This window comes from Aulostomus chinensis, chromosome 7, assembly GCF_037954235.1.
Source record: "Aulostomus chinensis isolate RoL2024-O1b breed Wild chromosome 7, RoL_Achi_v1.0, whole genome shotgun sequence".
Lineage (NCBI taxonomy): Eukaryota > Metazoa > Chordata > Actinopteri > Syngnathiformes > Aulostomidae > Aulostomus > Aulostomus chinensis.
The window spans coordinates 19,322,634-19,346,448 of record NC_141326.1 but is presented as its reverse complement, the minus strand read 5'-3'; the positions used below and the strand labels follow the sequence as shown (position 1 = coordinate 19,346,448).

The window sequence follows — 23,815 nt, the reverse complement described above, 5'->3', positions numbered from 1 at the left end:
GCCACTGGAATTTCTTTTACATTTACATACAGCAGTATTATTTGGTTACACCAGCTATTTGCAAATGTTCTTTCTTAATAATGTAGTGAAAACGTTAGAACATGTGTATTAAGTCATTGCTTTTCAGCAATGAAAAATAACTAAATAATTTGTACATTATTTTAGCAAAAACATTTCATTCATAAACTGGTCCTCTTAAAGAAATTACCTTCAAATAAAATCATAATAAAATAAGATAATAGGATCCTAATAACGGTCTAAAAAACTAACAAAAAAAATAATAACAGAATTTAGATGTCATGAAATGTAAACTCTTTTAAAAAAAAATTATTCACAATATCACATAATGGGATCAAACCACAAGATATTAGGTGAGGCCTAACTGTCTCTGACGTCATCACGCAGCGCTTTCGTCAGACGTCATTAAAATCGAGCTGCTACTTTGACGCACGCGCGAAGGCGTTGCTGCCTGTCACGCAGGGCTGCTATTGTGAGGTAAGGTTAAAGCACACTTCAGGTGTAATTTGAAGCTTTCAACTGTTGTGGTCTCATTATTCCACTTTCATATTGACTGTTTGGTGTGTTTAGGTTAATGTAAGTAGCCGTTTTAGTTGTAATGTTGATATGAATGTAGCGGCTAAGATAAATAACATTACCTCCTCATCCTGACGAAGGTAAAGTTTAGCTAGCTGGATATTTTCTTATTGAGACAGTTATCAGTATTCAGTTTTAGAACATTCACACATCCCGACACCATTTGATCGTCAGGTGAGGGCTTGACATAACCTCTTCCGTCCGTAAATCATTCATAAGGAGCAACAAACAGGTGAACTGAGGATATGACTTTGCCAAGGCCTTTAGTAGAGAATAAAGTTAAACTTTAAACTCTGAATTTGATTTAACATACAGAGACAGCTCCTGAAGTAGTTGTCAGACCATAAATTGTGAACATTGCCCAACACGGGTCAATGTAATTCCTTGTTTTTCCGCCTAACAATTTCCCCAAGATGTTTTTTTTTTCACAATGTGACAAGTTAAAGAGAGTGAACAGTTGATTTTCTGCTCAATAAAAGCATCAATGATTAATCAGCTACAATTGCTGACATTGATTTTTTTCAGCACTATACTGGGCCAACTGCAACAAATCTGACGGCTGGAACGCAAATTGATATTTTAAAGTGTTTATTTTTTATTTCAATTGTTTGTCTCCAATTTTGTGACAACTTTGACCTGTTTCTGTAAGACTTTATTAGTTCAAAAACAAGAAGCTACACTTCATGATGTACTTAATGTCCTTATTATGCAATTTAGGTGTTAAAAACCATGGATGACAGTGAGGAAGAGAAGACAAGTGAGTTACATGGAGCTCCTCAAACACAGCAGATGTGCCGCTTCTTCTCTCAAGGAAAACACTGCAATTTTGGAAAGAAGTGCAGGTTTTTACACGGAAGAAACGATGCCAGAAGTCATGAGAAGAAAACAGTCAGGATGCCTTGCAATTCTGAGGCCATCGTGTCTCCCTCAGTGGGCTCTGTAGGAGACATGGAGAACAGGCCCCCTCTTAGTAATAACCTCAAAGCTGCTGCAGAGCCTCACCGCCGCCCCTGTCGTTACTTTATCTCAGGGCATTGCACAATGGAGGATCGATGTCGCTACTGGCATCCTCCACAGCTCCCCTCAATGGATGACCATATTACACTCCAAAATGCCACAAGATCCACAGAGAGAATGCCACCAGTGCCACGCCCACACATCCTCCAGGAGGTCAAGCTGCGTGACCTGACCGAGGACGCAGTGAAGCAGTTACGAGACACAGAAATCATGCAGCTGAAGAAGCGTTTTCCCAAAGACCAACTGATTATTCAAGAAAGAAGTGATGGAAAGCTCACTTATTACAGGGCCACAGTGGAGGCCACTGACCCAGACTGGGTAATACAATTTTCTTATGTCATCTTGGTCCTGAAAATTCTCCTCCCCATTTTTTTGAACAGCTCAGCTGTAATGGATGAACCTGAACTCCAATAGACTCTGCTAAAGTGAGACGATTCAGAGTACCACTGAAGCGTCTCTCTACATCATGCATGCTAATGTTGTAATTAGTAGAGGATAGAAGGAACTTCGTATCAATCAAACAACAGCAGTCAGATTAAATTAAGCCGATTCGGCACGAAGGAAATGGGGCAAAGCGGCGATTACAACATGGCTATTTTGATCATTTGAAAGGAAGTATTTGGAAGCTGTATCTGGCATTGCAATAGAGGCCAGAATCAATAGTTTTACATAATAAAATGAAGACATTTCCCTTATACTTGTCAAGCTTTGGCATGAATTTTATGCAGTTTTTAAAAATATCCTGACTTTGCATTCTAACTCACAGCCTTTTGATCTGAAACAAATTGACATCATGGTGAGCTTCCCGGACAGTTACCCTCAAGAGGTAAAGTGTACTGGTCTGATCTAGAATGTGCCTTCTTTTATATACTGAATATAAATTGATAACATTTCTGGCTAACTTGGATTATTTTCTGCAGATTTTCACATTGGATATCCCATTGGACCAGGACTTGCCACCAGTCATGGCAAGGTAAAATATCAATATTGTTTATTTTATTTGAATGCTTCAAATAATTGACAGCTGAGACGTCTGTAAATTTGCGTAGACATGTACAGCAAGCATCTGTTGAGTGGCTTCAAGCAAAGCATGCAACCAATCAACTCCTGGGGAAAGTTGAGCTGCTCTTCCGGCCTTTTCTACGTTGGCTGGATCGCAGTTTGGAGCGACTGTTCACTGAGGGGGCCAGACAGGTGAGAGAGAGTGCGACAAACACGTTTTCCATCACATGTCTTAACGTGTCTGAGTTTTGTCCTTTTTTTGTGTTGTTGTTGCAGTTGAAAAAAGACATTGATTTGGAAAAAGCTGGCTTGCAGTTTATACCTTATCAGGAGCTCCAGGCAACCATGTGTGAAAAATCTGAGAACAGTCATTCATCTGACTCTGATGCGGCAAATGAAAACGAGGATCCCATTGATGAAGGAAACATGGGAAAGAAGGAAGTCACAGTGGAGCAGGAGGGCCCAGGCTGTGACGAAGAGCAGCAAGACGAGGAGGAGGCCGGTCATCTGGTGGAAAACATTAAGATCAGCGATGTCCGCAGAGGCACGGAAGTGAAGCTGCTTGGACTGAGGCTGGGAGAGAACACAGCCACGGTAGCGGCACAGCAGGTCACTGTTTGTCTTCAGTGTAACAGGTAAGAAAAAAGAGCGAATAAATGCATGCGTGTACACCACAAAAAGGGTTAGTTTTACAAGATCAACACTGTCTGCAGGTGTAAGGTCACTGCTGACCTGATGCTGACCGGGAGGACCCCCTGCACAGCTCAGTGTGAAAGGTGCAACGCAAGCATCAACGCCGCCTTCAGACCCTCCATGCTGCACCATTACAGTGATGTTCTGGGATATCTGGACCTCCAAAACACAGTTCCTACTGACCTTGTTCTTCAAGGGTGTGACCTCACTGTGGGTTGCCTCAGCTGCTCCCAGGACAGTGCTGTACAGGTGATTTCAAATCCGGAGTATAATTATGACTAATGGAGTGAAACTCAGTCACAGGCAATAATACAAGGACGCACCCCGATTAACCCTTGTAAGTGCTGTGTGCTCACCACAGACCAACAAAGCAGTGGATAGGTGACACTAAACACAGATATTGTAAGAAAATAGGACAGAAAAATGCAACCGTAACAAAAATATCCTTCTACCCTTTTTATTTGCTGCCCTGCACATTTGCTTGTGGAGAAGACAGCAGCCATTTGTCATTTTTGCACTTCTAACATGTGAAGAGAAGCTTTCCACCTGCTGCGTCTCAGCACAGACACGTTACCTGACGCTGATGTGGGCTCCACCTGAGCGAGTGTGCATCAGCTTCCGTCCACATCCTACTTGGTATAACATGTTATGACAGTTACCATTAACAGTTCATCTCTGGCAGCATGTTGATTCACCCGCTCACCCCCGTGCAGCATGTAAAATATGGCTGAATGTAGGATTGGATTTCATGCATTGGATTATTTTGGATTTGTCTTATGTAATTGTAAGGAAGTAAATGAATTTGGAGAAGGCGCCTAAGTGCAACAGTGTAGTCCCGCACTGTCAAAAAGTCTAAATAACTGGGTCCTGTTTCTCCACCGATTAATAGCTTGTTTTAATTTTAGCAGCACAAAACACCAGCTGGCTTTGTGCACATTTGCATACAAGTGTTTAACGACACTCTATCTTCCCCGAGACAAAACAGGAACTACAGAAGTATTAATGAGCAATTGAAGATTAAATCTTCATGTATGCATGTCACACCCGCCAAGCCCAAGGAGCTATGATCCAAATCACACCCCCCCCCTCCCTTTAATTTTATACATCCTTATTGTTCTCCAGAACCTTTTCTACGGTCAAACAAAGGAGTTTAACTGTGAAAACTGCCACAGCAAGCTCAGTTTCCTGGCCGAGAGCACCAGATTCCAGTATATTCAGCCGCGTGCCAACAAAACAGGTTAGAGCTCACCTACATTTGTTCTCAAGAGGATCAGCAAGATCCCACACTAACAAGCTCCCACATCTGACCATTGTTTCCTCGAAAGTCCTTAAACGTAAACTATACAGTGCTGACACGGAGAAAAAAATGCCAATATAATGTGATTTTGTGTGTGTGCACAGGTCAAAGTGTTTCTCTACATTATAAGACAGTGAGAGACCCGGCTGTCCAGAAGGGGAAGCCACTCCCAGAAAAAGGAACATGCAAACATTACAAGCAGAGCCATCGCTGGCTGAGGTATCATCCTCACTGTCACGTTTTGGATGAAAGAGCTCAAAGACGTACATGTTCTTGAGAGATTTCTGCCCCCAGGTTTCCATGTTGTGGCCGAGCTTACCCCTGCGACGTGTGCCACGATGAGGACCAGGACCACCCCATGGAGCTCGCCACCAGGATGATCTGTGGCTACTGTGCCAAAGAGCAGGTGAGCCGTAGATACACAGGTTTGATGGAAGACGTTCACTGCGACTGTTTCTGAATTGAACTCTTCGTTTTTGTAGCCGTACAACAACGGGAAGCCTTGCATCACCTGTGGAACTATGATGACGAGAGGCATGCGCACCAGCCACTGGGAGGGAGGACTCGGGTGCAGAAACAAAGTCAAAATGTGCAGGTACAGTTACCATAACACATCTACATTTTTTTATCTTTTATCTCATTTTTGTTCATTGCTTTTCATTTCACCGGTCGGAGTTCAGTGTCTTTTCTCCCACCCCCAGAAATGATCGACAAAAATATGCCAACACCAACAAGACGGTTTCAAAGAAGGCCAGTGAAAAGAAGTAGCTTTCAGGAAATTATTGCATTAATAGACTTTGTAAAACAATCATGAACTTGTAATTTCTCAAATAAATCATTTTATTAAAATCATTCAGTGTAAATGTGTTTATAAAAGAAGTGTTAATATTCTGATCCTTACATCTGCCCAAAACAAAGTTATTGCTCAGGTGTTCAGTTCAATTTATGTCTTCTACAAACGTTGTATAATAAGTGCAACAAAATACACGTTATCACAAGGAGGAGCACTTAAGTGTGCCAGTGGACCAATAAGAGATGGAGCTATTGGTGGTTTTATACCATTCATCATCATGAATCATGAAATAAGTGACAAGTAGACACACCGCAACTTTACTTGGAACAATAAAGCTTCACTTTAAGAAAGGTATTCAACCTTGCTGATAAACGGAAGCTTCTTCCTGTGTTGTGTCTGACGTGTGTTCTTGAACGGTTAATCTTCTCGTGGTCGACATTGAGCCGCTGTTGCTGCTGCAGAAAAAAAAAAAAAAAATGCTCGCCTCTTTGAGAGCAAAGCCCCCTTTTGCTGAACTCCACCACATAAAAGGGGAGTTTGTGAGGATTGTGCAGTCTTGACGCAGCACTTTGCATCGGTTCCATCATGGTGAACATCAGCGAGCTGCTCCTGGATCCTCTCCCCTCCAGGGTGTCGGATCGTTTCCTGCAGCCTTTCTGGGATTATCTGCTTTTCCACCACCTGCCTCTCATCTCCTCTCCCTTTTTCCCGGTCCTGCTGGCCTTTTCCAGCTACTTCTTCTTCAGTATACCTTTTGCAGTACTGGACGTCCTTGGAGAACGGGCGCCATTATTCTATCAGTACAAGATCCAGCAGGACAGGCGGCCAACTCGGGCAATGATGGCAAAGAGCTTCCTGACAGCTCTGTTCAATCATGTTTTTTTTGTTCTTCCAACTGTAATCATCAGCACATTCATCCTGCCCATGCCAACAATACCACGGGAAGCTCCTACTCTCTACGAGGTCTTCGTTGACGGGCTGGCCGTACTTCTTCTCTTTGACACTCAGTACTATATTTGGCATTTCATCCACCACAAGCACCCTCATCTCTACAGGTGGATCCATGCCATCCACCATGAGTACATGGCACCCTTCTCCTGGTCTACTGAGCAGCTCAGCATCCCAGAGCTGATGACCGTCGGATTCTGGAGCAACCAGGATCCCATCCTCCTCAGGTGTCACCCATTCACCACATGGTGCATCACAGTTTTCAGTCTCTGGATGTCTGTAGAGGACCACATAGGCTATGACTTACCATGGACCCTTAATCACCTGGTGCCCTTTGGTCTGCTGGGGGGGGCAGCGGCACATGACATGCACCACCAGAAACCCAGCAGCAACTACGCTCCTTTCTTCAGCCACTGGGACAGAATCTTTGGCACCGCTGTCCCACTCAAGAAAAAAACAATGAGGAGATCATAAAATGAGTGAATTTTCTTTTGTAAATATTCTTTAGTCTTGATAAGGTGTCAAATATTGTAAAAGTACATACTTCCAGTTGTTCTGTCTTTGAACTACACTGTCTCTATGCTTGATGCCACATTTTTGTGCCTTTGAATTCGGCTTTGGAGTTCCCCTGGTTAAAATGTATCGAAATAAAACGTTATTCAAAATGTCTCAATAAAATTCTTGCGTTTATAAAGATTTTCATTGTTTGAAACCTCTTTATTCCTTCAACGAATGTGGAAACAAAATATTGCTGAGTTATGCGCTTGATTTTTTTAATATTTTTTTTTATTACGTAAGAGGAGGAATGTGCCGGTGACTGTTAATTACAAAGCAGCAATGGCTGGTCGCTACATTATGACCATATGATCAGAATATAATCGGGTTTCTATGATATTTACATTTTGAACACATGCAAACATTATGAAGTTGAAAAAGTGAAGTGTTTGCTTACTTCAAAAACACTGGCAAAAGCCCATTAACCGTACGCTTAATATATCATTGTGTAAAGTCAGAGCTGCTTTTACAATTTGAAGCAAATTTATAACTTCGTGAAAGTCCATTTTCGTTCTTTATTTTTTTCAAACGGGAAGACAATTTAGGGTTATAAGAGATTAGAATGTAAATTTATAAGGAATACAGACAAGCGTAGAATGAAATGGTCAAGTTCTGAAAGGAGTAGGCAGAAAAAGCTTTTACATTCATACCTCAAACATCTATTTTAATAATACTTTAATTAAATGCAAAATATGTTTTACAGTGAAGTCCATTTAAAGTAATACCTACAAAGTATGCAAAATAAGAAATATTAAATCTCTCACTAAAACAAACGCTGCCCATTTCTCTCACAGCTGCTGGTCTGAAGATTTCACTCTTGCCTTCCTTTTTTTCAATCAATAAAATCTCTTTATAAAGATCAAGTACCGCTCTTTTCTCTTTGAATACGGTGTATCAGTCCAAATGAAAATAACACATCAACTCCCATTTTCCGTGCGTTTTCGTAATCGCGCTTCATTAATTTCTGTGAGAAATGAGCTGCTAACTTCCTGTACTTTTTCGATCTCCTTACGTAACGCAGAGATCCTCAAAAGAGAATTACTCAGCAAATTTTTTTTTTTTTGCCCACAAATTCTGAGGGAGTAAGGAGCTTTCGACCAAGGAAACTACGTGCCTGGTTGTTGCAGTACATGAGGAATTAAGGTGACCCTGTTCCCGAGGGAGTGCTGATCCCTGACTGAATGTTCAGAACTGACTTCTGGAGTTCAGTGAATTTAATAATAAAGAAATAGAATGAGATTAGCAACAAATGGTGGCTTTCCTGTTTTGTTTTTTTGACTTGATGCAAATAAACAAAACACACGTTTTCAAACTTTTTTTTTTTTTTAAATAAATTTATTTGTCAGAAATAACGTAAAAGAGCCCCGTCCTGTTACACTTCAGAGCAGACTCTTATTTAAATACTGCACAAACATGTTGGCGATTTGTCCCGTGTTCTCCGTCGGGTGCATCTTTGTGTAGCTGATGAACTGGCGTCGAAATTTCCGCAGTTCTGCCATGTTGATGCTCCTGGAGAGCTCAATGTTCAACACCTCGTTAAGGGCATTTAGGATACACGCTGTTCTCACGCTGCACACGGAGCAGCAATACCCCGCCGGCCACGCAGCATCTGAGGTATCACATTTCAACCTCTGAGGAGGATGACACAATGAATCACCAGTGGCAAATGTTACAGACCCCGTTTGAAATTCTAATTTGGCTCCTATGATGGTTGACCAGTGCAGGAGCCGATGTTCAAAGGAGGAAATCAAAAGGGGCTTTTGCCTCTGAGGGGGTCAAACAGAACTGCTGCCAATAAAAACCCACTAATCAATGTCTTTTGGTTTCACTCGATGCATGCGCTGCTATGTTATTACAGACGAGACCTTTATGGTCCATCAGTTGATGTGCTTTTCATTACTGCTCTTTGATGGACAAGTCAAGCAACTGTGACCCCCCCCCCCCCCCCCAGCCAGCGCACACCCACCCACACACAGAGTAATATCACGTTCCTCAGGAGATTAGTGAGTAAAATGAATCAGCACAAATGAGCACAAGGAATCCTATGTTCTATAAGATGTTACAGTAAAGAAGACGTCAAGGGAGTAAAAGGATATTTTTTCTGTAGCTCCTGGAACTGATATGAGATCACCAGGAACGCTCGTCTTCTGCGCGTTAAAAATTGTCTGGAGAAAAAACAAAACAAAAAAACAAACACACACAAGAGCACAAAAGTTACGGCACCTTTTCAGAGAGAAGCCCAAAAAATGCTGCACTTGTGTTAATGTCTTATTTTGCAGAAGAAAAAGCTACGTGCTAACACAAATAGCAAATCAGGGGGATCAATTAGCACTGCATTAGCAAGACATTAACACATCAATATAAAGGGGAATGACTAAAACACTAACGACCACGTGACAACATGGATTAACACTGACGTTTCTGGTAGAAATCAACAGATATTCGATATCCAGGCTCAACACTGGCAACACTGATTACAATGACAGGGAGACATCATTACTGGTCTCCTCCCACTACCTGATGCTTTCACTGGCTGCATGGCTCATTCACCTCTTCTCATGTGACAGTGATTGTGTGTTCTTTCTTTAGTTTCCTGGTTCCTCGGCTGTAATTATTTATCTTCCACCTATCTGGAATGTCTTAATGAATGAATGAGTTAAGCAGTATTTCACACCTTCCATCAGACTACAGATGAACTAAAAAAAAAAAAAAAAAAAAAAGCTACATCATTCTCACACAATGCAGACGGATTGAATTCTAGATGCTTCCCTCCCCGTGTCTTCTTTTAGTTAACCTGCGTGGAATCTAATCCCACCCAAACGTTGGACTACTCAGACCTTCCCCGCGTCTGCGGATGCATTTGCATCACGTTCATTAACGAACAAAATTAATCAGTTGATGTTTTTCATATTAATCATTCAGAGCCCATTTTTCGTACGTGGTATCTTTCAAATTAAAGTTGAATTCAGTCATAACACTTGTGACAGGACAAATAAAAAAGTGACCAATGAAATGATGACATACCATTAAGACGTCTTGCGTGATCTTGTCTAACTCGTACAAGAAGTTTGTGGATGACAGCGGTTGCTGCAGAGACACAAAGATCATGTTACTATCAAAGAGGTACGTGAGGTAAACATGTAAACGTCTGCGGAGGTCTCCTACACTCTGCGTCGACTGGTTGGGCGGTGGTGCTTTTCTTTTAAAAAGTGCGTCAGAGATGAGTTCAAACGGAAGCGTGTCGTCCCTCAGGACGGTGAACAGAGGACTGTCCCATCGGTTCCTGGAGTCTGGAGCTTCAAATCTCAAGACTAAAGCATCAAAGCTACAAATGGGAAAACAAATACTGGTTTACGTTGTGACTGACAGATATGAAGTTGTTGTTTTTTTCTTAATAAGCTAAACACAGACTAACAAGCAGCTTTACAAGGGAAGGTTTTCACTCACATGTCCTGGGTGTACTGCTCGCCAACATCTCTGCTGGTGTTCCAGGCTGAGCTCACATCATCTGACGTCAGACAGTACACCTTCGCAAAAGAGGGTGAACAATTCTGATGCGTTTCGTGGTATTTATGAATAATTCTGACATGTGTCGTGGTATTTCTGCTGGTGGGTGACATGTCTTGCGGTCATTTCTTGAGTGAACTCACCAGGCAGTGTGGTGTCCGTGCATGTTTTACGAGACAGAACAGTTCATAGCGGTAACCTGAAAGACATTTCAGCTTTAAAGAAAACGGTGTTTTCATACAGAATGTGCACTTTATTCGAATTAAAAAAAATCTAAAGAAGTACCTTTTATGTAATTCAAAGAATCCAAAATTACGATGTCATCCTTATTCACTTTCCTAAACCGCAAAGAAATAAATGTTTAAAGGGCTGTAGATCAGAATAGCGTCTGGTTCTGAAGAGGATGAAACCCACCTCTCCACCTCAGCTTTCAGTGCTGCTCGGACTTGTTTCTCCTTTTGAGAATCTGTAACAGTACCAAGGATATTCTGTGAAGGATGCAAACCGTACCCACATGACGCTACAGGGACCCGGAGTTAGAAGAACAACCTTTGTCAACAATTAGCTCTTTTGTGTCTATTTTGTGGAGACTTCTTCAACTTTTAAGTACTTCAGATACTAATTAATCTGCAGTTTATATTCCTGAGTAATCCATTACCCATTCATGCTTTTTTTTTTTTTTGCCTGATATATGAAAGCGTTCCAAAACCCAAATATATTGTTTATATTACCAGACAAGTGAAAGAGAAATAGGACAATTCCACACCTGAGAAGGTAAAATATGGATGGTTTTACTCAATAATAATCACCGTAATTAAAATCAACGCGATCGGCTAATTCATGAATGAACCAGTTTCTAAAAGCTTCAAGTCAACTCGTGAATATATTTCTTCAGTAAAGAAAAAGAATACTGGTCTCACACGCCGAACTCCATTCAAAAATTCACCTTATTTAATTTTGTCACCCTCTATAAATACTTCCCAGCCCTGGTACGCAACAGAAACACTCGAACGTCTTTCACGGACAACAATTTGCCATTCGGCTTTCTTGAATCAAAGTAGACAAGTGCTAACTCATTGTAAGTTGATGCTTATTTTCAACGGGTTTGTTAACATGTTTCCCCGTTCAGCGCGCATCACTACTGAGACGTGGCGGTTGTATGGGACTGCGTTAACCAGCAGGAAGGACTTATCTTGACTTATTTTACAAAATACATTCACATGTTGTGTTACAGCACATAAGGAAGATAGCTAGGGCTAGCTTAACTTGCCTGCATAGACTGCGTTTTTGTCTACGCCCAGGACTCCATCTCCCACAATGTGAACCTTTCGGTCCGTGTTTTGCTCAAAATACACCTTCAATTCTTCTGCCCGTCGTGTTTTACCACAACAGGGATAACCACACATTACTACTAAAGGCATTGCTACTGTGTACCATCATAAAAACCAACCTCGGATGTAGTGAAAAGCGTGCAACTCAACTTTAACCCGGATATGAAAGCTTACTTTGTTTTCAGGCGGCCGATAGAGGGCGCCAAAGAAGCTGACCTGATAGCGGATCATATTTCAAGTATTATATAAAAACTAGGATCATAATACCATAAACTAAATAACTCACACGGTATGAGGGTGACAGTAAGCAATTTATTACCAAGTGGCTTTTACATTCATATTAGGATCAAATAGCCGGAACCAGAATCACTCGACCATATTATACCATCTAGTAACATCCACATTTAGAAATATTCAAATACTTTAACATTTGTCATGTGAAAATACATGTGGTGGGAGTTGGCTGAAATTTTCACCCTTGTAGGGTCCCCTCCTCCTCCAAATGAAACAAATATATAAATAAATATAACAGTACTACATAATTGAGGTAGTCATCACAATTATAATGCTACTTCAACTGACGTGTCCGGTGCCTGTTTCCGGGGAGCTCGCAGGGTCATTTTCAGCATCTGAACCAGCAGTGTCTGCAGGTCTCCAACTCTGTGCATGCGACTCCCAGCTCCATTTGGAACAATTACATCTTCAAAGGTGGGCTCGACAGCGCTTCTCTTGCCCATAAAATGCCCTATAAGACAACAAATACAACCTCAAAGAAAACAATCCAAAATTGAACACGTTTTAAATAAATGAAGTCACGTTTCTTACCTGTTGCCCACAGCCTTCCTCTTGGATTCGCCTTAACCTTTGAAATTTTATTTCTCAGCACATTTAAGTCAAGAGCCACTGAAGATGTCATGGTGATGCATGAAATAACCACAGCAAACAGGAACCCTGCTCTGCAAACCTCTTGCAAGCTGCCTTTCATTCTAAAATACCTTCAGTTGTAAATTCATCCAGTTACTTCAAATAGCTCTGCTGTTCTGCTACCTTGGGTAGAGGTACTTACACTGAGTGAGGACAGGCTTAATATTCTGATGACATGAAGTCACTCTTCTGTGATTGGTTCCTTATTTGATGCAAATTGTGCTTCTCTGACTTGATGTGACGACAGTGACGTACGTGACTTCAATACAAAAAACGGACACGCAGGTCAGTTAGGACAAAAAGACCGGAGAGAATTAAATTTAAATGCACCATTTTATTTGTTAAGTACTTTAAGTAAACATAACAGCAAGGCACATGGGCCAGTGCATGCTGAATAGATGTAATGGCTTAAGAAATGCTGTGAAACTAGAGTTCACCGGCTACTGTATGTACATAGGTTACCTTCCAATGCGAGTCCTCACTGTACACAGTATCAAAAGTACAAATGTCTTTCAACAAGCACTACAAAAGTACAAGTCATGCATTTCCGCCTCTACAGACTCACAGCTGCAGTGTGGCGTTTTAGGGTTTACAAAAAGAAAAAGAAAAAAAAATAAAGAGCTCGTGTAGCACTTAGAAAAGATCACTTGCCAGCTAAGTCAATATGACTTTACAGCCTTGACGTCGTTCCCAAAATAATTTATAAAATTTAATAATGTGGGATAATACACATTTTCTAAACTAATTTTACATTGCACTGAGATTATGTGCAACTCCTCAAAGCCTCTCTAGAACAATCACAGCCGTTTACCCCGGAGGTAGGTACTGTCAATACAAAACAAGTGCAGGCGTCCGCTATCGTCTCCCTTTCATCCTATCAGTAGCGTCATCATGCTGACACGGCATTTATAAAATATCTTCTCCCAGGACGCCGTCACCTTCACACCAGATCCCCAAGACCATTTACCCTGATTTGACATAACATTGACCGTTCACTTGCCTGAAAAACAAATACATTTCTGGCCGTTTGAGGTATTTTCAATACTGCTGAACCAAACATTCAATGACCCTCCATTTCTCCTGAACTGTTGCTTATGGAAAAAAACAAAAACAAAAAAACCCCACAAAAATAGGACAGATCTGGGACACCACATGCACCCACAGCTCAAACAATAAAAATCTAGCGTGAAGGCATTTCATAAAGGTTCTATAATGAAAAGCTTTGTTCTTGCGTGTACTGTAGCCTGACTTCAGTAGAGTCCCAAGCATGTTTGATCGTAGAATAGAGTTTAAATGAACTGTTAAACACAGATAGAAGTACAGCTGTTAAATGAATATTGAACTACATGTTTTGTAATAAATGGTAAAAACAAAAACAAAAAATGAAGATAGCTTTGGCACTGTTGTGTCATAAAAACAGTCACCTGAATCCCATTCAGGTGACCGTGTGTAACATTAAATACCACTGAAGCGCTTAATTTGCTGATGATTATACAGAGGTGAAAAAAACACCACTTCATTGTTGCCGACAGATGAAAAAATGAAACGAAATCAGACGTTCAGTCGTCTCCTGCCATGGTGGATGGAATATTTGTTGAACACAACAAACACAGGAGGAAAAATTAAACTAAGACAGTGAAAAAAAAAGAAAAAGATCTCAGCGGTTATGAGTTCCAGTTTGAAAGCCAAAATGAATATATTATCCAACATGCAATAAAAAATAATTTTTCCTCTTGTGTACGAAAATACAGAATCCTTTTTTTTGAAGGATTAGATGTGCTGCACTGCCTCTGAATATAATGACATTTTTGAAAAAGTAAAAGGCTGAATACGTTCAAATATCCTCAGAGCATCAAGCATCCTTCGTTAGCTTCACAAGGAAACATAAAGCAGCTTACAGGTGTGTCGACGTGCCTCTCACAGCTGTTTGTGTCATGGAGGGAGTCACTCTTAAATTACAGTTGGCAGTCTTGTCACGGTGCAGACTTGCTAGCTCTTCCGCCCGCGCGTTCTTGGGTTCATTTAGTTCCGAGCCCTTCTCAGCTAATCTAACGGGCTGATGACTCTTCTCCCCCACCTCCTCCTCCTCCTCCGGATCTTTGACTTTGTGGACGATGAAAAGATGTCTGTTGAGGGACAACAGCGATGTGAAACACAGGCCGCAGTGAAGGCACTGAGGAGTGTTTTCATCAGATTTATGCTGAGGTATGTGTTGCTGGAACTGTGCACTGTCATCTGTGAGGAAACCGCATTTTGAGCAGCGAAACTGTGTTTTCTGACGTTTTGCCGAAGGAGCTTCCAGAGTACCAGCGAGATCCCGCCCCTCCTCCTGTGTGTCCACAGCAGGTCTTTGTACTACAAGCCCCTGTGATGAAAAGAAGGACTTAAAATGAGGACTTCTCACATTTTTTAATTTAATTGTTTTATTTGTGATTTTGAAACACTACCTTGCTCGAGCCCTTCCTGCAATCCAGGATTGATGTTTTTGGCATCAGTGCAAGGTCAGGATTTTTGATGCCATGCATCAGACTGATGTGGTTCTTCAACATCACACTCGTTGTGAATATCATCTTTGTATCTGTGCAGTACCTAATAGATAGGGTGAAAAACAACAACAACAAAACAATCAGAAATACATGCGTAAAATAGGAATCTCACGATTTACTGGTTTACGGTGATGAGTTAATTTTCACCTGCACCTTACCAACAAGTGTAGATTTTCTTTTTTCTACCATGGTCAATACGAATGTGTCTTCTTAAACTGGTTGTAGAATGGAAGGACTGCTCACACTGTCGACAGGGAAACCTCTTCAAAGACTGGAGACAAAGAGTGACAACATGAGAGTGAATAGTTTCCTACCTCATTTTTGTATTGCACTTAGATTTACTTGGGCTTAAACTAATCCAAGAGTGTACTCATATTTTCATGCATCACCAAGCCCATATATTTGGTCACAAAACGTACATTTTGTGTGGCCCAGGAAGAGCACCGGATGGGGTAATTGTCTCCCACTGAACACTCTCTATTTGATCAAACTTGGCACAAATTGGGACTCAAAGAAGAAATAAAAAGATTTTGCCGGTCAAAGGTCACCGTCACGTCACCTCACAGGAAGGTAGTATTCTCTGGAACGCCTTGAGGGAATTTTTTCAAATATAACAGAAACGTCCAGTGGGACACTGACATGACCAGAAAACCTTACGTTGGTCAAAGGTCAAGTTTAAGGTGACAGCTAAACATCGTGGAGGCATACAACTATGTAGCTATACACTGCAGACTTTGTCCATATGCGAAAAGAGCGGAAACTCCTGCTCCCATTCACTGAATTCAAAAATGTGTAACCAGCTGACTACACGGACAGGAATCATTCAGTCCCATCATTGTAGTGCTGGATTAAAAAGAATCGAGGTGTTTGTAGAACTGTAACGTAACCTGTGCAAAGGCTCCTAATATGGTGCCCACGAGAGACATGTGGTCTGTGGGCCACTCGGTGTTGGTTAATGTCCAATCTTGCAATCGATAACACTGCACATGTAATGGAGTTAATTTATGAAATGTGTGATTCCACCTGCCACCTCTCATACTGTTCATTTTGGTAATTACAATTTCGTTCTATTGGCTTTTCACGCTTTGATCTCCCTGGTGAGGTCACATATTGTCAGTTCAGTCATGAATTTCATATCTGCGTATCTGCATATTATACTTTGTCATGCTTAGCTCCCTGTCGCTCGAGCGTATTCTTTCGTGAGAGTGCCGATGTTTTCACTTATTTGTTCGTAGTGTGATTAGCATGTGGTGTGCTAGCTAACTTACCTTTTTATTTTATTATTTTAGCCTCAGTATGAGAACACATTTGACTGGTTCCCATGAAACTGACTGTTAACTCTCCAGACGGTAATAAATGGCCAGTGACAGCAGTGGTTTGGTCTTTGTGTGATCATAAGTAACACAATGCACCAACAAAACCGCAACGAACACACCGGGTTTGATGTGGATCGTACGACCAGTTGTTGAATTAATAAAGTCAAAATCATAACTATATACCTCCAGAAATACCGAGATTTCTTGTTTTATTAGGAAGGAGACAAAGTTTTCAGTCTAGCAGAATGAGATAACAATAAGAAAATGGGCCGACAATATTGTTCATCAAACATATGCCTGGTGTACATAACACATTGACAAGTGTGTGTACATGAATTCCTCACCTTCCCATGGTTGCTCTTGACATGGGACACATACAGATCTCTTTCAGGGAACCACTGGAGACACTCCCCACACGTCCAGCCGGAGGGCTTCACACGAGGCCTGCTGTCCTGCTCCACCTTCTTTCTGGGGCTCTCTGAACGTTTGACGGGGCTCTGATGTCCCCTCTGTTGTTGGACGGAATAAACATCCTGCTGCCAGTCGCTTTGTTTACTGCTCTTCTCTACCTCTGGTCTCCCGTCTCCTCCGTGCACACTCTACAAAACACAAAGTACCAAAGAAACAAAATTATGTATTTGATTTGATTCTCCAGGAATTAAAATTTAAATGTCACTCTATTCATAAAAATACAAGAGATCAGTTGATTAGAAATACAATTAGGGCTAACCTTGAAGTGTTGCATTAATAGTTGCTTTTGTGAAAAGACAGAGTTGCATTCTGGACACTTGAAGACACATGTGACACGCTTGTTGGCGTCCTGATGGAAATGTTGAAACAGCAACAGCTTTTTCTTGAAAACTGTCCCACATGAACACTTGAAGGTTATCCTGCAAAACAAATAAGAAGTGGTTAGAATGAACTGTAATGAACAAATGCACAAATTTTAAAAATCCGGTTTCAAAGCGCTGACTTACTGGGGGGTAATTTTGGTTGAGGTGTGTTTACTTTTCAGATGAGCTTCGCAGCTTTCAGAAGTCTTGAAGGCAACGGGACAGGCGGAGCATTTATAGAAGACCTCGCAATGTTTCTCTTCAAAATGAGTCTTCTGTCCTTGAAGGGTCCTGAAGACCATTTCACAGTGAAGACACCTGGAGAAAGAGGACGCAAAGTTATTGTCATATTAGGCTATACTCCACTAATATTTTTAATACCTGCTTCACATGCCCGGTCACTTACTTATACCAAGCTTTCCGTGCGTAGTGCAGACAGTTTTCCCTGACATGCTTCTGGATGTCTGCAGAGCGACTCAGGGCGCCACACTCAGGACAGCAATAAGGGGACTTGTGTGCATGAATGCGCTGGTGAGCTCTGAAGCTGCACTTATTGGGTAGCAGCATGGAACAAATCTTACAGATCTGTTAGAAAGGAACAAAAGAGGAGAAGACAATAAAAGATTAATATGGACCATGAACATCACACATGTATATTTTTCATAACAACAACTAGCACATAGCCTTGGCCCCTGTTTTCGACATGAATTCTCATTCGGTAATTTATTCAAGGAAATCCCTGAAAAATTGTCCTGCAGCTGCAAAAGAAAACCAAATGTGACTAAATTCTAGGCTGAAACTTGCTCCACAAACTGCTGTTACTTATGGTCTTTTTGTGGCGTTCATAGCCTGATCTTTCATAAAGCTGAGTGTAGTAAGTTTTATATTTCAAATTTTTTACTATGTAAAACATTGTTTTTCAACCACTGGTCCAGGGCCCCTGGTTGGGCTTTGAACACCCTGTAAAGGGCCTGAAATATTTCAAGTTGAGGTTCATGTTTTGTGAAACACAGGCCGCAGTGAAGGCACGCACACACACAGACACACACACACACACATATATATATTTGTAAAGGAGAACATTAACATCCAAGTCCTAGGGAAAATATATGATAAAGTCATAAAATGTTTATAACAATATTAAAATAACCAACAAATAATGTGAAAATACATTTTCATACTTCTACAATTTTGAGATGCTTGGTCTGGCGAAACTAACAAGTAAAATACAATTCTCTTTTTCCCAGTCACACAAGTTTCTGACATCTACTCACCAGTCCTTTGATATCCTCTGACACACACTGGTAATGGCCTGCAAGAGCTTTGTAGTCAGATAACTGCTTGTTACACTCCAGGCAACGCAGTCGGTGGCGGATGACGTTGTCTGGATACAGAGGCATGACGGGTTGGTTCTTAAGTGAGCGTGATGGAGAGGTATAGGGGTCCACTTTGACTGGTTCAGTACTCAAAGGTACAAACATGTGTTCCTCTGCTATGGGTTTCATATGGAGCTGCGTGCACTGCATTACTGTGCCACTGTTCTTGTGCTCCCGTGCATGTGCCAACAGCGCACATTTGTTAAAGAACACCATTGTTTTTGCGCAGTGTGTGCATCCGACTTCAATGTGAACACTCCTCCTGCTGTAATGATAAGCCAGGCTCCTCTCAACCCCAAATGAGTCCCCACACTCCAGGCAGCAGTAGCCACGTGGTGGAAGGCTGATATTGCTCTCTGGAGGGGGGTTCAGGTTTGGCACGTATGTAGGCACAGGGTTAGCATTGTTTAATAGTCTGTTTAAGGTTCCTGCTGCTGTGTTGGGAATGGATGTCCGTGGGTAAGAGTTGGCTGTTTTCACCTGATGCACCAATGGGACAGTGCTGTACACAGTTGAGGAGAGTGCATGCTGGCTCTGTTGATGCGAGGTGGACCGTGCAGCCACTGAGGCAGCAACACTGTGAGGGACAAGGTTCAGACTAGCTAGGTGCATTGCTTTGGGAAGAAAGTTTGTGCTGGTTGCATGACCTGTTGTGGATGATATTCTCTTTGGTTTCTGTCCCTGATGTATAGTTGATCTTTTAACAGGAGGACCAGTTGAATTATAGAAGATCGCTGCAGATTCCATTAAGCCTGACCTCTTAGAGTTTTCCTCTGATTTGTTATGCAAGACTTTGGGTGAAGATGTGTTAACTGGTGTTCCTTTAGGCTGCAATCCAGCACTGCTCTCAACACTCTGAGACTGATGAGGAGACATATTACAGAAAGAGTCCTCACTCATCATACTCTGAGCTGGAGAGGATTCGTAGGCCGAATGAATGTCGTCCGTTTCTGAATCAGGTAGCACACTGGTGACAGTGCGCTTGATCTGCCCAGATGTGGTTTTGATGGTCTTAATTCTGACCCTTGGTATGGCAGGGGGTGATCCAGATATGACAGCAGGGGACGCTTTACCACTACTCTCACTGCAGATGCTTACAGGGCTATCAGACGGCTTCATAAATCGTTTCACAGCTTCAAGCGGACTTCTGGGACTTCGTGGGGATATAGGCACCTTGGGGCTGTATTTCATGCAGTCATTCTGGATGGCTGATGAATCTCTGGGATTAGTCGGCTCACTGGGATCTTTTCTTGCATTCAAAGCCACCAGAGCCTCGAGACAAGATGACAATTTAGATGTTTGCGATAGGACATGTGGGTATGAGTTGGGACCATCCCTAGTGGCTCCTGAACTGCAGTTGTTTTCAAGAAGGTCCTGGTTACTGCTGAGAAGTGGGGGAGTAATGTGTACCCTAGATGTTTTATGACTGATGTCAGATGATTCCTCACTTCTGGTACTTTCTACTCTACTCTTCTGAGTGCTCTTAGGGGTACCAGAGTCCTTTGAACATTCATCAAAGATGCAGAGGTCCAGTTTTTTTGGATTTTCAGGGATCGAAGGTTCCATCAATACTGATGCTTCCGGGAAACATGGTCTTGCTTGTTTTGGATACATTTCATCTCTCCTTGAGTGAATGTCTTCAGACTCTGGGCTGGAGATGGGACTCAAATGAGAAAGGGACTGGGAAAATATTGGTGTTGCATCAGGTTTGTGCTGAAAAGGTGCCTTTCCAAGAAACTCTCTTGAATTGTCCCCATTAAAAGCAGAAACCAGTGATTTGGTAAAGCCAGTGTTATTTGTCTCAGAGTCAGTGGAAGTCCCTTGTGCATTAAATCCATTTGGCAATGCTGGTCCTGAGTGAAACCCATCAGCAAAACTTTCCAGTGACTCCTGGCGACTAGTGTTTTTCACAATAACACTTACAGCAGGAACATCTCCTGAAGTGACAGCTTGATTACTCAATAAGCTGTCATCCACACAAATTCCCGTATGTTTCAGCTGACTCTCTGCCTCTTCGTGGCCCTCTTGGATGGGTTCTTTAGCATCCAAACCTGTCGCATCTGGGATGTCAAAGGCAGCCAGAAGATCATCAAAATCTGGGGTTTTCATGTCACCCATGGCTGCACAATCTCATAAACCTGCAGAAACGTATTACACACGGTTAGCATTATTAATTAATACCTTATTTAAACGTTAGGCACCGCAGGTGGAACTTAAGAGACTGTTACGTTAATAAATTGTTTGGCAAAGCAGTGAGAAAGTGTAAACAGCTTGGAAATATTTTTTATGCTAACGTTAGCTCTAGCTAACAGGATAAACCGTATTAATATTAGCTATGGGGCTATTTTGTAACAAAGCATGCATTTACTAACATATAAGATGCACATTAACACATGTTTATGTGTTACCGACTACCTAATCTTTCAAATGCACATTTTAATTGCACGAGTTGTGTTGACGTTAGCTTAGCTAACTAGCTAATAGCTAACGTAGCCGCGTAGCAACACAACAGAGCCAAGCAAACATGTTAGCCATGTAGTGTAGCTAAGTGCAAGCGTATAAATCATAGCGTTAGCAAAGCTGTCCAAGTTATCACGGGCTGAGTCACAGGCTGGCTTACCATTTGCCCCAATTATGTTTAACAGCTCCAATCAACTATCTAGCAAGTTGTCTGTTAGATTTATCGTTAGTTTGCTAGCGGCTGCAGGGTTTCATGGCTAGGTTACAGGCTGCTGCTAGCTAACGTTAACTTCGTCTTCTTTTCCTTCCACCAGTGCTTGAACCCTGAGTTGTGTCTGACAGACGAGAGGCGGCGCCATTGCTTTTTCCTTTACACTTCGGATAGAATAATTCACTGTCTCATTTGTTGTCACACTATTTGTTTGCTAAATTGACAGTGGTAAGTAAGTAAGTAAGTAGTTATTAATTGCAGATATTTAAAGTCAAAAGTTAGGTTGCGTCATGTGCTATGAATGTGTTTGTTTCATATATATTTTCATTTTATATGCATCAGTGCGTTTATCAAACGTGTTCCATCATGGCATTGCTGTGTCTGGAATGCTGACGCAAAGCTCTTCAGTATCTGGGAATATATCAGTGACATAATAATGCGGGGTTAAGATTATTTAGATTGGAGGGGGGAAACATCCAGAGGCGGCCTCAGTGACACGGAGGCCTGGGAAAAGGCCAGGGAGGGGCCTGTCTTTATTTTCCATAACAAAATAATAAACTACTCTGCCACAGACTGGACCTGTCCAGGGTGAACCCTGCCTCTTGTCCATATCAGCTGGGATAGGCTCCCCCAGCCCTTTACCTATAAGCAGAATAGATAATGGATGGATGGACAATAATAAACTACTGAACAAAACCAAGTATGCAGGTATTATATCAATTGAGCCTGCTAACAGTAGTTAACTTGATTTATTTAAAGTTATTTGAGTTATTTAAGTTTGTTCCACTGTTGTTGTGTCTCTGGCTTTTCTGTCAATCATGTTATCAGTAACATATTTTCTTTTGTTTGGAGTATACATTTGAGATGGTAGATATTTGATATTTAGCTTTCTTTTGAATGACCAACAATGACCAACCTGTTACATTTGTACACAGCTAATGATTTGGGCTGAAGGGCTACTTTTGGTTGCCTTTAAGACAAAAATGAGGGTATCATTCTCAACCAACTGTCCCAGTAGTCAGACTGTCACTTTGGAATCTGTAATTGTAAAGAATGGGAGTTCTTGTTAAATGATGTTTTGTGATGATCTGTCTCTCACTCAAAACTGTATTAACCCATCTTTTCCAAATTTCTCACATTTAATGAGAGTCCAAGTCTGAGGATATCTGTGAGCTGAATTTATGTCACACACACACACACACACACACACACACACACACACACACACACACACACACACACACACACAGCACACACACAGCACACCTAGTAGTGACAGGAAGTAAGCAAGACGTTAAAAAAATCATTTGATCGTCTTTGCATTGTGTACAGCAACATACTGTATATGTAGGGTGTGTGTAATCTGTGGAGAGGGCAGGAAGTGATATTTTCACCAGATTTCACACATAAATTTGCTCTTTTATGCAAAATCCAAATTTTATCAGGCTTCACCTCGCTGTCGTCATACACTCTGACGTGCATGTCGGGTGCAGAAGCCTCTTCATTGCTGCCTGATGTTCAAACATGAAAGTATGCACCAAAGTCACCCTTTCACTTCTCAGTTATATGACTCCCATATTTAGATTGTCCAATTCATCTGATGGGAAATGAGTTGATGGTGTGCAAAAGCTTATGTGGTGTTTCATGAACCACTGCATTTAATGACACTACAAAATAGGTCATAAACCTCCGTTAATTGATGTACAAGCTCATGTGAAATATTCACGAAAATAAATATCTTCAACTGTTGAATAAAAATGACCGTCTTTGGTCAGACACGCTGAACTCCCATTGAGTCTTATGGACCATGAGTCCGTCTTATGAATCAGACACTGTTGAACGTGTGACGAGACCACGTTTTAACAGCAGCGAGACAAACCAAGGGCAAATATTAAACAAAGTCATGAATCATTCACTGGGAAGTAATCAGCCAATTTAACATTATTACTGATTTAGAAGATATTCTAATCAACAAGTCAATGTACTTAGTCCACAAAACAAATTTAAAGTTGAACAGGTGAAAGACTGAATCGCAGATAAATACCAAACTGTTTGACAGTGCTGACTTTGCCCCACTGAAGGCCCCATGAAGATATTAAAACATGAGCGTTGCATTCACGTAAAGTAGTTTTCTTTATACTCGTGAAGGAATTCTTTCCAAATTAACCACATAAAATGGTTTTATTTATTGCAGGTTCTGCCACACCTCTCTTTGCTACTTATAATTCCATAATATTGATGCAAAGAAAGGAAAATTTGTTTTTGTGTCAAATTGTATTTGTTCAAAAGACTACAATTATATTTATGGGACTTTCTTATGTCTTTAATTGAGAATAAGAGAAGCATACCCCCTCCAGATAAGATATCGCAGATTAATTCACTTTTATTGCATGCCTGATGTTGGATTTCAAA

General features: G+C 41.4%; 4 protein-coding genes across 4 annotated transcripts; 2 read left to right on the top strand and 2 right to left on the bottom strand.

Annotated features, from left to right (window-relative positions):
* Positions 1-413: 413 nt before the first annotated feature.
* On the top strand, positions 414-5,457 carry LOC147258894 (uncharacterized). The gene is made up of 12 exons (XM_086208988.1): positions 414-495; positions 1,312-1,929; positions 2,378-2,437; positions 2,532-2,584; positions 2,661-2,805; positions 2,890-3,248; positions 3,327-3,555; positions 4,429-4,543; positions 4,708-4,822; positions 4,898-5,009; positions 5,086-5,198; positions 5,305-5,457. Exons 2-12 carry the CDS (start codon positions 1,324-1,326, stop codon positions 5,369-5,371), a joined length of 1,974 nt encoding a protein of 657 aa, XP_086065114.1. The 5' UTR covers positions 414-495; positions 1,312-1,323; the 3' UTR covers positions 5,372-5,457.
* Positions 5,458-5,930: 473 nt separating this feature from the next.
* Positions 5,931-7,024, top strand: ch25hl1.1 (cholesterol 25-hydroxylase like 1, tandem duplicate 1). The gene has a single exon (XM_086208989.1). The coding sequence runs from the start codon at positions 5,982-5,984 to the stop codon at positions 6,816-6,818; it is 837 nt and encodes a 278-aa protein (XP_086065115.1). The 5' UTR covers positions 5,931-5,981; the 3' UTR covers positions 6,819-7,024.
* A 1,212-nt stretch (positions 7,025-8,236) lies between these two features.
* On the bottom strand, positions 8,237-11,901 carry kti12 (KTI12 chromatin associated homolog). Its single transcript, XM_086207795.1, has 9 exons — positions 11,677-11,901; positions 10,821-10,872; positions 10,692-10,744; positions 10,550-10,605; positions 10,347-10,426; positions 10,065-10,224; positions 9,924-9,986; positions 8,996-9,064; positions 8,237-8,422 (listed from the first exon to the last, which is right to left on the bottom strand). Exons 1-9 carry the CDS (start codon positions 11,825-11,827, stop codon positions 8,279-8,281), a joined length of 828 nt encoding a protein of 275 aa, XP_086063921.1. The 5' UTR covers positions 11,828-11,901; the 3' UTR covers positions 8,237-8,278.
* Positions 11,902-12,970: 1,069 nt separating this feature from the next.
* znf592 (zinc finger protein 592) lies at positions 12,971-21,640 on the bottom strand. Its single transcript, XM_086208986.1, has 9 exons — positions 21,353-21,640; positions 18,631-20,870; positions 17,763-17,941; positions 17,501-17,674; positions 17,254-17,413; positions 16,868-17,122; positions 15,366-15,478; positions 15,109-15,250; positions 12,971-15,026 (listed from the first exon to the last, which is right to left on the bottom strand). Exons 2-9 carry the CDS (start codon positions 20,848-20,850, stop codon positions 14,556-14,558), a joined length of 3,714 nt encoding a protein of 1,237 aa, XP_086065112.1. The 5' UTR covers positions 20,851-20,870; positions 21,353-21,640; the 3' UTR covers positions 12,971-14,555.
* Positions 21,641-23,815: the final 2,175 nt, after the last annotated feature.